Source organism: Melanotaenia boesemani, chromosome 5 (genome assembly GCF_017639745.1).
Source record: "Melanotaenia boesemani isolate fMelBoe1 chromosome 5, fMelBoe1.pri, whole genome shotgun sequence".
Classification (NCBI taxonomy): Eukaryota; Metazoa; Chordata; class Actinopteri; order Atheriniformes; family Melanotaeniidae; genus Melanotaenia; species Melanotaenia boesemani.
In genome coordinates this window covers 34,601,252-34,614,433 of record NC_055686.1, presented here as the reverse complement: position 1 = coordinate 34,614,433, position 13,182 = coordinate 34,601,252, and the positions used below count along the sequence as shown (strand labels likewise).

At 38.9% G+C, this 13,182-nt stretch overlaps 1 protein-coding gene across 8 annotated transcripts in view; it reads right to left on the bottom strand.

Annotated features, from left to right (window-relative positions):
• sorcs2 (sortilin-related VPS10 domain containing receptor 2) overlaps positions 1–13,182 on the bottom strand; it is a 388,660-nt gene that overhangs the window by 60,696 nt on the left and 314,782 nt on the right. For all 8 annotated transcript variants that reach the window (XM_041984826.1, XM_041984827.1, XM_041984830.1 and 5 more), the window contains exons 7-8: positions 10,823–10,941; positions 4,529–4,618 (exon numbers count right to left, since the gene is read on the bottom strand). In XM_041984826.1, coding sequence (XP_041840760.1) covers positions 4,529–4,618; positions 10,823–10,941 — 209 coding nt within the window. The remainder of the gene's footprint in view (positions 1–4,528; positions 4,619–10,822; positions 10,942–13,182) is intronic.

The window sequence follows — 13,182 nt, the reverse complement described above, 5'->3', positions numbered from 1 at the left end:
ACTAGTTACTTTTTGCAAAAAATAACTGAGTTAGTAATGAAGTTCCAGCATTATAACAGTGACTTTGTTTCATAACTATGAAACTAGAATGATCTGCCAACAGAGGAGGCATCTCTGAGGGGGCGGAGTCTCCTTTCCTTTCCTAGGTGGCTCAAGTCCTTCAATGTCTGCAGTGACATGCTGCAGATGTTCTGTCACTCTGTCTGTTGTTGTAAGTGTGTTTTTCTATGCTGTTGTCTGCTGAGAAAACAGTATGGACACAGACTACAGGAGCTGGATGTGATTAGACCTGTAGTGGAGCAGCAGAGGAGGAAGAATCTGCAGGAGATTGTGGACAATGATAAACATCCACTTCCACCAACACCAAGATAAGACAAAGAAGCAGCAGCAGTGAGAAGCTGCAGGACTGAGAGGTTCAGGAGATCCTGTGTCCCCACTGTGCTTTACAGCTATACTTACTGCATTCATTTTAATCTATCCATCCATCCATCCATCCATCCATCCATCCATCCATCTATGCATCCATCTATCTATCTACCGATTGGCTCAGATTTCAGTATGTGTGTCCTTTGTTTAAGTGAGACTGTAACATGCAGCTGACTTCACATTTAAGTCATCTAATGTTATTTAAGATCAACAAAGCAGAAAATGAATCCAACTGCTGATCACATGCTGAGTGGTAGACAGCTAGAGATTATACACCCTAGCAAGGTGATTGCATGTGTTTATGTACGTTTGTATGTGTGTATGTGTGTGTGTTTACTGTTTTTCTCAGTTGCTTTGGTGCATTTCTCACATCAGAACTAATATTTATGCAGCAGTTAGTGTGTTTCTCAAAACAATTAGTACAAACAGCCGAACCTAGTGGATAACCTGCAAAGTGCGTCACTTGCTAAAAGTAGAAAGTTCAGTCCTCAAAAGCGAGTATGTCAATGAATCTGTGAAAGGCATTCAAATGAAAGTTCCGTCAACACTGAGTACGAACAAGGTACTCAAATGTTTTAGTCATGTTTTCATACTGACGGTCTAATCCAAGGTCTAGTCTACTGTACTGTGTGTGACTGAACATACTAAATCACTACAATGATGTTCTTGACTGTCATTTTCATCAACATCACATTCGATATCATCCATTGCGATGCAGTGAGGAAAGTATCTCCTGGCATGGTGAATCCTCCCTCTGCAGAACTCTGCTCTGACCTTATTGCATCCTGCATCCACGGGTGCTAGGACAACTGTTTAAGTATGTGGCCACTGGTTATACACCTTCCACCTCCAGGCAGAGAAACACTCCTTTATTGGTTTAAGGGAAAGCTGAGGATCAGCTGAGAGCAGTTGTTAAATGTAGGAGACATACCAGGAAACATAAAGAAATGTTTAAAATGTGCTTGACAGGTTTTTACAACTATTTTAACTCATTTGTATGTAATGACTCAAGCAATAAAATGAGGACTATTAGTTTTGATTATTCTGCAGTTGTAAGTGTAGTTCATTTTAACTGATTGGACTAAAGCAAATAATAATGACATGACATAGCAGAAAATTGTATGACAGGAAATGCTTCATGTACAAAAGCATTTGCAGTTTGATCAGTGAGAGATGCTCCTCTGATGTGCACAAAGGACTAATTGTTGTGGAGTTTGAACTAATTAATAGTTATGAGAATTTTAATTCTGATGTGAGAAATGCAGCAAAAGCAACAGTGAAAAACTGCAATCCACAGCTCTGCTCAGGTCTTCCAGGATAGAGCCAAACTGCTTCCTCTGACGGCCTTTGCATTATTCATCCTTCTCAATTATTCACAGTGGAAAAAACAGGGAAACACACCCTCTCACACACACTGTTTCTCCTGATCTCCTCCCTCCAGTATTCCTCTCCCTACCTCCCCCCTCCTCTGGTCTCTACTGACACCTCACCCCATGTTGCTCGACCTAAAAGCTTTGCAAAGTGTGACCTATCTGCTCACCCAAGTAAAAGGACACATGTGGAGAGAGAGAGAGAGAGGAGACGAGAGACAACTAGGCTGTATTTTAACTAAACACACCCTCACACACACATTCTCATGCCTAAATGGATTTCTCCATCACCTTCCTACCACACCTAATCAAACTGACTCCGTTTGTGTTGGCCTGCTGGAAGGGAAAACAAGTTTGTGTTTGTGTGTGAAATTCAATCCTTTTCACCTTCTTTAAGGATCACTGCCTACTGTAGTAACAGCAAACAAGTGAGGCATAATATTAGTCCAAGAGAGGGGGTTGGAGTCTGAGGAGAGTATTCCTATCTGCTTATAAGAGTGTGTGCGGCTACACAACTATGTAAATCCACTTTCTCCTGACAGACTGTCAATCGCACTGATTGTCTTATATCTTCTTTTTCCTTTTTCAGGCTAAAAAATATGTGACCCCTCCCCAGGCTCTGCATTCAATCAACACAGCTCAATAGCACTCTGCCTGGTGTCGCGTTAAAACGGCCCCCTGTGCTCCTGGCGCTGACAGCAAAGGTTCCTGTGCTGCCTGGTGTTGAAGAGGAGCTCATTTATCGTCTTTGCCTATATCAGTGACATGAGACCTGAATGGATCGATGCAAAGTGATAAATATTTTATGAAGCGTAGCATGTATGACCGGCATTCATTTGAGTCACCGTACTGCTCTGGATACCAAGGAACAAAGGAAACATAGCGGTGAAATGGATTTAAATCCCCAGAGCGAGGGACAAAGCATTTTTACCTTAACCTAATGCACTAAATGAATGGAAACATCCAGTTATGTTTGTTGTTGTTATTTTTTTCTATTCTTTGGTTCTGACACTTGCCTGTGTCCTGTAATAAAAACATACAACATATTACAATGTCAACAAATAAAATCAAAACAAGCAATTTAAAGTATAAAATTAAATATATAATGGTCTAAAATTGGTTTTGGCTGAAATTCAGCTTGCAAACAACAAATATCAGCAAATCCAATAAACCCAGATAGCAGACATGTTTCGGCCTAGTCCAGACTACTTTTGACCCTTTTGGCTCTGTTGCGGCACCGGCAGGTATTGTGTGGACCACAAGTGGTTCAAATATGAGGAGGTAGGTTCTTTGTGGGATACATGTGGTGGTCATATTTTGGCAGCCACACTAACATGGAGTCAAGGCCAAATATGGACCAAACAAAATACTTGTTGTTATCTGGGATGGCAGTATTTACTGGGTGTGTTCTGGTTTTGTCATGTTGATTTCATTCTGAAAGTTACTAGATTTATTTACATTTAATACTGGGATAAATGAATGAATAAATAAATGAATGGATAGATAAATAAAGGTGGGACCTGTAAGCTCTGAAATGGGAGATGGCAAACTAAAAAGACCTTTGAACCTGTGATGTGTCTTTCATGAATGAGTTGGCTCTAATAGCTGATTCTTTGTAGTAAATGAAAACTGACTTCAGAATCTTTACAAGGGGTGGGACTTAATTTTGACTGGCTAATCACATGCATGGAAAGACTAGGCTCATGCCATTAGGTGACAGAAGGAAGGGGTGCAGACGGTATGCTGGTAAAGGCCAGGTACAGCATAACAGAGAGAGATGGGAGCTGGATTTAAGTGTGCCAAGTGGAGAAATTAGTGAAAAGTATTGTGATGTTAAGCCTTTATTTGTTTAGTTTGTTTTTTGTGGCTGTGTGTGCACTTTTTAATCAAATGTTTGATTAAAACATCAAATTTTAACTGTATGTTTTAACTTAAAGACTTGAAATATGGCTTTTAGGGAGAAAAATGCTTAATAACATGCAAACTATTCCTAACTATTCATATTCATAAGAAGCTTTTTTAAATAAAGAGCCATTTTAGAGCTGAAAGAACCGCTTTTCTAAGGAAGCCAAGCCAAAAGTTCTGAATCTTTGAAAAGAAAAATGTTTTATATAAACATTAAAGGGTATAATTTCTTTTTTTTTTTTCTACTAATTGATTTGTACTAATTTGAAGACGTTGTAATAAAGGGCTGTAATACATTATTTCCCTGGTAAAGGAGAAATACATTAAAACAATTAGTATTGGCTATCAGCCGCCATAGTATTTTTAACAATAGTACCGCTAACAGTCTGGAGTCTCCCAGTACATCCCTTATTTAAAAGCACATTGCGCCAGTTGTGATCTGTTTTCTGTCTGCACTCTTTGATGTGAACAAAGAGCTGTGTGTAAATTGAGAATGTGGTATATACACAGAAACATTCATGAAATTTTAACAAACAAGACCCAAGGGATTTTTGCCAGAAATTTTCCAGCAGTGGTATTCTGGAAATACAGTCATCAGGGCACTGTTTCTTTCCACTACCGATGTTGATGATCAGATTTTAGGTGATGAGGGCTGAAAGGGGAAAAGAGGTGTGACTCTGTCGAGGTGTAAAGCTGGGTGTCATCAGCATAGTAATGAAAGAATCTTTAATAAAGAAAATGTGCAATGATCCCTGATGAACACAACAGATACCCGGGGCCATTCCTGAAATATGACCACTGAATGATGTCTCACTTTTGTGATTTACCTTTGGCAGGGCATACTTGGGAAACTTCATCTGGACAAACTCATTCCGCCGATAGGACACGTAGTGCTTGGTTCGATTTCCCATGGTGACCTGTGGTGTCAAAAGGAAAAAGTGTCATTTTCAAACAATACTACCTAAAACACAAGACTGGATTACAGATACATTGACCAGAAATTAGGTACAGAATTTACTAGGTACACCTGCTCAACTGTTTGTTAACAACATCTATTCAGCCAATCACATGGGAGCTCCTTGATGCATTTAGGCATGTAGACATTGTCAAGATGATCTGCTGAAATCATCAGCAGGAGGAACAAAGGAGTGACCTTGAACGTGGCATGGTTGTTGGTCTGAGTATTTCAGAAACTGCTGATCTACCGGGATGTTCACACACAACCATCTCTAGGGTTTACAAAAAAATGGTCTGAAAAAGAGAAAATATCCAGTGAGCAGTAGTTGTCTGAACCAGAATGTCTTCTTGATGTCAGAGGTCAGAGGACAATGGACAGACTGGTTGGAGATGATAGAAAGGCAACAGGAAGTTGGATAAGCACTGGTTCCAACCAAGGTCTGCAGAACAGCATCTCTGAACACACAACACATCCAACCTTGAAGCAGATGGGCTACAGCAGCAGAAGACCACACCGGGTGCCTCCTGTCAGCTAAGAACAGGAAACTGAGGCTACAATTCACACAGACTCACCAACACTGGACAATAAAAGATGGAGAAACGTTGCTGGTCTGATGAGTCTCCATTTCAGCTCCACATTCAGATACTAAGCTCAGAATTTGGTGGAAACATCCTGCCTTAGATCAATAATTCAGTCTGCTGGTGGTGTAATGGTGTGCCAGGGATATTTTCTTTGCACACTATGGGCCTCTTAGTACCAACGTGGCCTGGTTTAACTTCGACAGCCTACCTGAGTATTGTTGCTGACCATGTCCATCATCTTCTGATGGCTACTTCCAGCAGGATAATGCACCATGTCACAAAGCTCAAATTATCTCCAAATGCTTTCTGGAACAAAACAATGAGTTCACTGGACTCCAAGAGCCTCAACGGTCCCCAGATCTCAGGCCAGTAGAGCAACTTTGGGATGTGGTGGAACGGGAGATTCTCATCATGGATGCAGCCGAGAAACCTGCAGCAACTGTGTGATGCTGTCATGTCAACATGGAGAAAACCTCTGAGGAAGGTTTCCAACACCTTGTTGAAGCTATGACACCAAGAACTAAGGCAGTTCTGAAAACAATAGGGGGTCTAACCTGGTACTAGTAAGGTGGACCTAACAAAGACGATGGTGAGTTCATGCTGGAAGCGTTGTATTGACAGAGGAGCACAAACAGAGAAAGTATGAAATCGGGATAACGCTGAAAATAAAAATTAGTCATAAGTGGAGAAGTTGAAGGTCAATGTGGATAGCTGTATGCAAACACTGCTTCGATTGTAGTGCTTCAATTGCAAAAAAAAATGTCTTAAAAAAACAAAAAACTTTTGAATAAACTCAACATGTATAAGGAAAATGATCCTCAGCATATACAGCAGCGGACTTCTGGTGTAGATGTATATTTACCATATGTTGTTAGTGACTCATATTGTACTATTTAAATGCAAATACACTTCCCCAAATTGCACAGACCTTGGCATTCACCTCACAAACAGGTAAAAGGTTGAACCTTGCTGCTCTGATGCTGATCAGAAAACTCATGAAGAGCTGAAATCTGAAAACACAAAGAGCTGAGGCAACGATTTAACAGCGGAAGCTTTGTGAAAGAAAGTAGCTGTGATTGACAGTGACTTAGACTACAGCTGAACATGTCAAATCCCAAGTGATGGGCTCAGATGATGGCATAGCAGTTTCTGAGACACTCCACCTGTCACTGTACAGCTTTGTTGTAAGGTGAGCAGCACTAAACCCTTCAGAGCTACTTTCAGCGCCTCTATTTTCAGCTGTTGGGGCAGAGCTTACGTTTTTTTTCCCTGTTTGAGGATATCCAACTGTGTCATCAGAGTTTAGATTAAGACATGATTTCAACCAGGGTTTATGACTGAAAGGAGCAGACAAGCACAGCAGTTTCTCTTTCTTTTTTTATGCTGCACAGTAATGAAAAAGTTATGAAACGATGAAAGTGATTTTAAAAACAAAACCCCCTGAAGGAAGAGTTTTCAAAAGAATCACTTCTAAAGAACGGCTACTGAAGTGGGAGGATGAGGAGTGTGTGTGCATTCTCAGTTCTGACTCTGCGTATTTCTGTACAGCTTTAACATCTGATGAGCACCCCGAGGACCTGGCTACATCCTGGTAAGTGTATCTGAATACACTGCCCTCTAAAAGCAGGCTAACAGAAGAACGAGGCTCTAGTTTTTGCCACTTTGAGCTTTTGAATTTGAGCGCCGACATAAGTTACAGGTAGTCTTATTTTTATTTGAAGTTGTTCACGTTTTTCATACAAAGTGAGTTTATTGTTGAGTGTTTTTCTTCAGAAACAAAAAATACTCTTTTTCCTTTTGTGAACCATTCCAGTTGCACTGAGATCTGGTATTTGAGGCCAGGCCACTGCCTTTGGTTATTTATGGTACTCCTACAGCCACTCCGGAGGATTTCTTAGGCCACTCAGTCTCATATGAAATTAAAATAGACTGTGAGCTGTTTGGTGACTAACAAGTCAAAGTGGAGCATCGTTGGAATTGAGGAGCTGCTTCAAGGATATGCATGCAAGTCTCTCATCGAGCTGACAGTTTAGCTGCAGTGTGGGTGATCTGAGCTTCGGCTTCTGACTTGCTGGCGAGCTTTTTAAATGTGCCCTCTGGGATTTCAGCCCACTCCTCCTCCAACCTGCTCTCACCCGGACATCATCATCTCCTGTTGTTTTGTCTCCGAAAAGACTGTTATTGTGTACAGATGCTTGTAAATAAAATGTAACTCAATGCATATGCGAATGGCAGCCAAAGATGTTTGATGTTATCTTGAACCAACAAACCATGTTTTCCTGTGAGAAGTTCCTTTTTTACACATTACCTCAAGAAATCAGCATTTTGTTTTCTCAAGGTAACTACTTTTTGTACCTGGTTATCACTTTGTTTTCTCAAAATCACAAGATGATCCAGGTGAGTTCAAGATGAGTAGTTAGCACTTTATATATTTAATAATTATGGTAACTGGTCAGAATCTAACAATAGTAAGTTTAGAGATGCCTGTATTTACTTCCTGGAATTGGTTTGTTTCTCTGTAATGTAAAAAAGAAAGATCACTTTGTTTTCTTATAGTTTTCAGAAAATAATTAAACCGTTAACAAGACAGTTAACTATGTCTAAAAAAAAACAACATTTTTGGATAATCCAAACTTTTTTTTTTAGATATTTGAATGAATAAATCAAACCTTGTGCCATCACATTCAAAAATTTGTCCCCGAATCTGATGAGATTAGTTAGTAATACGGGTCTTGCTCGAAGAATCATTCTGTTGTTGCCTGATGGTATTCTATTTATTCCCCTGCATGCATAACTACATTTAAATATATTCATGCACACAAGTGTAAATACACACCAATAAATGCAGAAAGGTATGAGTAATTTATCCCACTATAGGGACACTGCTGTGCAGTTCCAGCTCATGTATATTCTCCTGTTATCACATGCAAATGAGACTCGGATCCTGGCCTCTGCAGAGGGTGCTGTACTGTACTGTATGGCAAGTCAGTCATAGACAAGGCTAGATTAATTCTGCACAGTCTCAGAGTCGCAGTCCTTTCCCATTTCAGGCAGATGGCCTAAGTTACCTGGGCAGCATGATTTTTATCTCTGAAGAAGACAGACAGCTAAAGTCTCGGCTCTGACGGCAAACACAGTTACAACTGAACCGATACCCTGACGGATACTAGTGCTGAATATTAACACTAGATACCTGTATGCTGGTTTTATGGAGACAAACAGCATCCCGAATTTTACTTTTTACCACACTGCCACTTGTGATTGGTCAGGATTAGATATATATGGTTACATATCTAACAAAAAAAACACATGGCTGGGGTTCATAGTGTCGCCATGTAAATCCTGCCCTATGCATAACGTAGTGTTGTTGGACAAATACAGTGATAATGTGTTCTGGATTGAAACAAAAGATTATCACACATGAGTATTTTTTAAATCTCAAGATATGTTTTTTATCTGTTTGAGACCCCACACATGAAGATAAAAAATCAGGTGTTGAATATTTTTTATCATATTTGTGTGGTGTGCTCCGATAATCTCAGCACAGAACAACACACACATAAGAATTCTGTCCCACAGCTGATCCAGAATCTAGTCCTCCGAGCCAGAACTCTCACTTAACATGTGATATTTGGTACAGTTTCTGAGACATTTTAGTAGAAGTAGTGTCTTCATTTGAACAGAACAAAACAAAAACAAGATCTTTTATTTCAACCTCTAATTAAGTACATCAGTGTTCAAAAAGGAGAGAGAAGAAGGCCTCAGCTTATTAAATTTTACATCACATCACACCACAAAAACTGCTAGAAATCCCACTGAACACAATGTCTTCTGCTCCCAAATAGATACCAGGAAGCATAAGATTACACATCAGTAGTTTTGAGAAATGACATGGTAATAAATGGTAAATATCCCCCCAAAAAATTTCCTAATGTTTTTGTTAGATTTTGTTTATGGAACAAATAAAGACCTCATATTTAAAAAATGGACTTTTCTCACCATTTTTATCACACCTCAGACCACAGGATAATGTTATAGGATAATTGTATAAGACTAAATAATAAGATAATTGGGCACTTCCTTGGTCAGGAAGTGGAAAAACAGCCCTATAATCTTAATGTGTGTACCACACGTTATGCCAGTACTTTGCAGTACCATAAGAAAACAAAGAAAATATCCATCTTCCTGTACTCATGGAGCTTTGTTTGGGGTGCCTCTTATCTATTCTCTATCTCCTCTCTGGAACTTTGTTTTCGCTCACCAGGTTAAAAAGATGTGATAGAAAACGGAGGTCGGTATAACTCCTGATGCTTTTATCTCATGTAGGGTATCAGTTGTTTACTCCTGGAGACCGATCAGTGTGAGGGTGTAACTCACAGAATATTTAACTTTCATTTATTTTGACTTTTTTGAACAGACAACGAACACATAGTAAATTCCTCCAAAAATAACATCATTCATTCAAAAGTTCTGTTTTGGCTTCATTTGTGGAAAATATTATCTTTAGCAAGCTGCAGACAGAGAGAATTTTCTGATATGCAGAGCAGTTTCTTTGGCTACTGAGAACTTATTTGTAGTTATTTGGTGGGTTTGCAGACTTTTATCCATCATCGTTTCTGGTTCATGAGCTGTGGTAATATTGCATGTTGTTTGTTCTTTGCTCTCTCTCTTGTACTCAGGTTGTCTTGTCATGCTGAGACATAAATGTTGTGTTTTTCCATTAATTTGCACTGAGATGACATTTTTGTGAATTATTACATAATGAAAAAAACTTAACATCTTTATAAGCTGTGTTTACATTACAGTATTTTGCAAAATAAAAGCGATATTTCTAAAATTTTGACAAAGTAAAAGTGCGATTTGCAGGCATTTCCATGGAATGGTGTTTAGCTCATTAGTCGTTATTCTCGTAAAATCTCATCCCAGACTCCACTTTGAGGAGGAAGAAGATTTCTAATTCTTTGTAAAACTCTTTCATTTCGCTGTTGTTTGCTATCAAGGATGGTCGTTATACTTTTTCTTTAATTGTAAGATTTCCATCTCCTCCTGCAGCTACTGATATCGCGGCATCTTTATTTGAAATAAACTGGTCATGTGACCCCTTACGTCACGTTCAGGGACGTGTAAATGTGAAAACAGTGTTTTTATTATACTTTTACGATATACTTTTACATCGACACATCTGAAAAATGATCTCATGAGAGCGTAAAAACTTTTTAGCAATATTTGAGAGATTTTTCAAAATGTAGGTGTTTCTAATACCGTTTTTTTATTGCGATATTTAGGTTTTGCACAATTCTAGGGGTAATGGAAATGCACCTATACGCTTAAAAATGTGCTCAGATAAATCATAAATAAGACACTCACACTTCATTATCATCCTGTTATTTGAAGACACCTGATTGATTTATGTCTGCTAGAAGCACAGAAACATGTTTTCTCACACATATTTACTGTCTTCAATAAAAAATGGATCAAGTATATTATTTGATCTTTTGTTTAGCTTCCTGTACATTTCCTGTACTGATTCATGTGCAATCGATCACATATCTTTGAACCTGCCCATTCTAGAGAAAGTTTACCTTAACAAATATGTAGTCGTCCTGCACCAGCAGCGAGTTGTGGTCGATTTTACCGAGGAACTGAGCAGTCACCAGTTTGTCCGAGCAGTTCTGGATGAGACAGGTGACGTACAGGTAACCTGCAAAGGCACACAGGAAAATAATAATTACAGCTGACTGATGTGCAGTAGATTAAAAAAAATCTATCATATCCACATGTACATCTGCTGTATATTTCACTTTATAAGAAACAAAAGTGTTGAGCATGAAAAACTGTTATTAAACAGCCACAAAAAGAAAAAAAAAGAGGGAAAAAAGCCAAATCTGCAGAGAGGCATGAAGAAGATGAAAGGAAAATTATGCAAAGAGAGGGATGGAGACATTATTTCAAACCCTGTAAAGATACAGCAGCTCTACCACAGACATATAGCTGCTTCAAATGGCCAGGAGGGATTATCTTCACAGTGAGAGGCATTCAGAGGTTAGCGCCTGTTGCAAAAACCAACCCACTATTAAATTTCAACTAGCAGCTGCATCAGCAACATCCAGCTGTTATTCTCCTCTGAGAGCCGATAAGCTGCAGGATAAAAAACGCTCTCTCACTCACAGCTTCACAGTCTCAGGCCTGTACCCACATATGAGTGAGGTGCAGATGCGCAAAACAACATTTTTACATGACAGTGATGCATACAGTACCTTTCCAACCCCTGAGGTGGATGTTAGACTTCAGTGAGACTTGGAAATTGCTCAGAATCTATAATCTTGAAAACTTCATTCAGTTTGCCAGACAGATACAAATCTGCCTTCAAGGGAAAATTAATGTCATGCCTGTGGGCCCAAAGCACACACCCATCTCTTTTTCACCTTAAACATTGTCCCCTGTGCACAGAGATTCCTCTTGATTCTATAAGTCTTATGGCATCATACACTGTATCTGGTAGGATCTTCAAGGTCTACACTGAAAAAATCTTTCTGAAATTGTTTCACAATTTTTTTATGCAATTTGTCACAGATTAATAAAATCTGCCCCTCTTTACATTTGAGATGCTCTGCCTCCCTGAAATGCTCCTTTTCTGTCCAGTCATGTTACTGAGCTGCTTCCAATAAACCCAGTTAGTTGTCAAATGCTCCTCCAGTTTTGTCATCTGTGGCAGTTACTTTTCGAGCCTTTTGTTCTTCCTCCCGGCTGCCATCAAATTCTAAATGAGCAAATATTTTCCATGAACTGATAAAATGTCTCAGTCTCAAAATATGATGTGTTGTTTTTGTTCTATTAGGAATAAAATATTCAATTATTATTTGTACTGCTTTGCTCATTACAGGTAAGGGAAGCTGGAGCCTAACCTAGCATTTAGAATGTGAGAGGCAGGACACACCTGGACAGCCCATCGCAGGGCTGACACAGAAAGAGACAAACAACCAGTCACAATTACTCCCAGGGAGAATTTTACACTGTGTCAAAACTGCTTTGGAATAGCTGAAAAATAAAATAGAAATTATACTTTCAGAACAATATAACTGCAATTAGCTTTAGCAAACTTCACCTTGTATCAATCGTCAATCAGTTTAGCTTTGTTTATCTGATTTGACCACATCTAATGTGTTGAAAACTTTTATACTGGCCAACTGACGCGAGTTAATCGAACAAAAAATTCTAGCTTCAGTATGTTTAAACATTTTTCTTTTTGTTGTTGTTGTATTTTGTTTTTTAGAGTTATACCTGCTAGAAGAGTAGACTCAGTCTGCTTCATTTAAGCTGCAAACACAATGAAAACATGAAAACGGGGCCGTTGTGAAAACGTGTATTAATGTTTGTTGTGTTCCACTAAGGAACAGACTTTATGCTATGTATGCAAATTCCCAACTAATTTGAAAACTAAACACTAACAATAAGTTTCACAGCTAAGCTAGCAAATCAAACATTTCCTCACTTTTGATGTCAGGAGTAGCTTGTTTTTTAAAAAAGGTCTAAGCACAAAGTTTTGAAGATTGGAGCTTAGTTTTAGGGTAAATCACATGAATAATGAATGTGAATTCATACATGTAAACTGTTCAGCAAGCTCAAATATTGCAGGCAGCATGCAGTTATAGCACAGTTCCTATTAATCAGAAAGTTCCAAAAAGAGAGCACAAACATGTTTGAACCAAACATCAGCTGGCCAGGTCACCACGGAGACAGGCAGAGGGAAGAGAGGGCATCTCATATTTAAAATCCAGATGCCCCAGCTTTCCACCCGTACTTATATGCTGTATTTGTGAAACTTTGAGTGGTTTAAAAACACGAAAGCAGTCTCAAAATCCCACATGCACATGCAATCTGGTTCGAACAGTCAGGCATGTACACACATTTAATGATTTATATCCACAGAAGATTTTTTAAA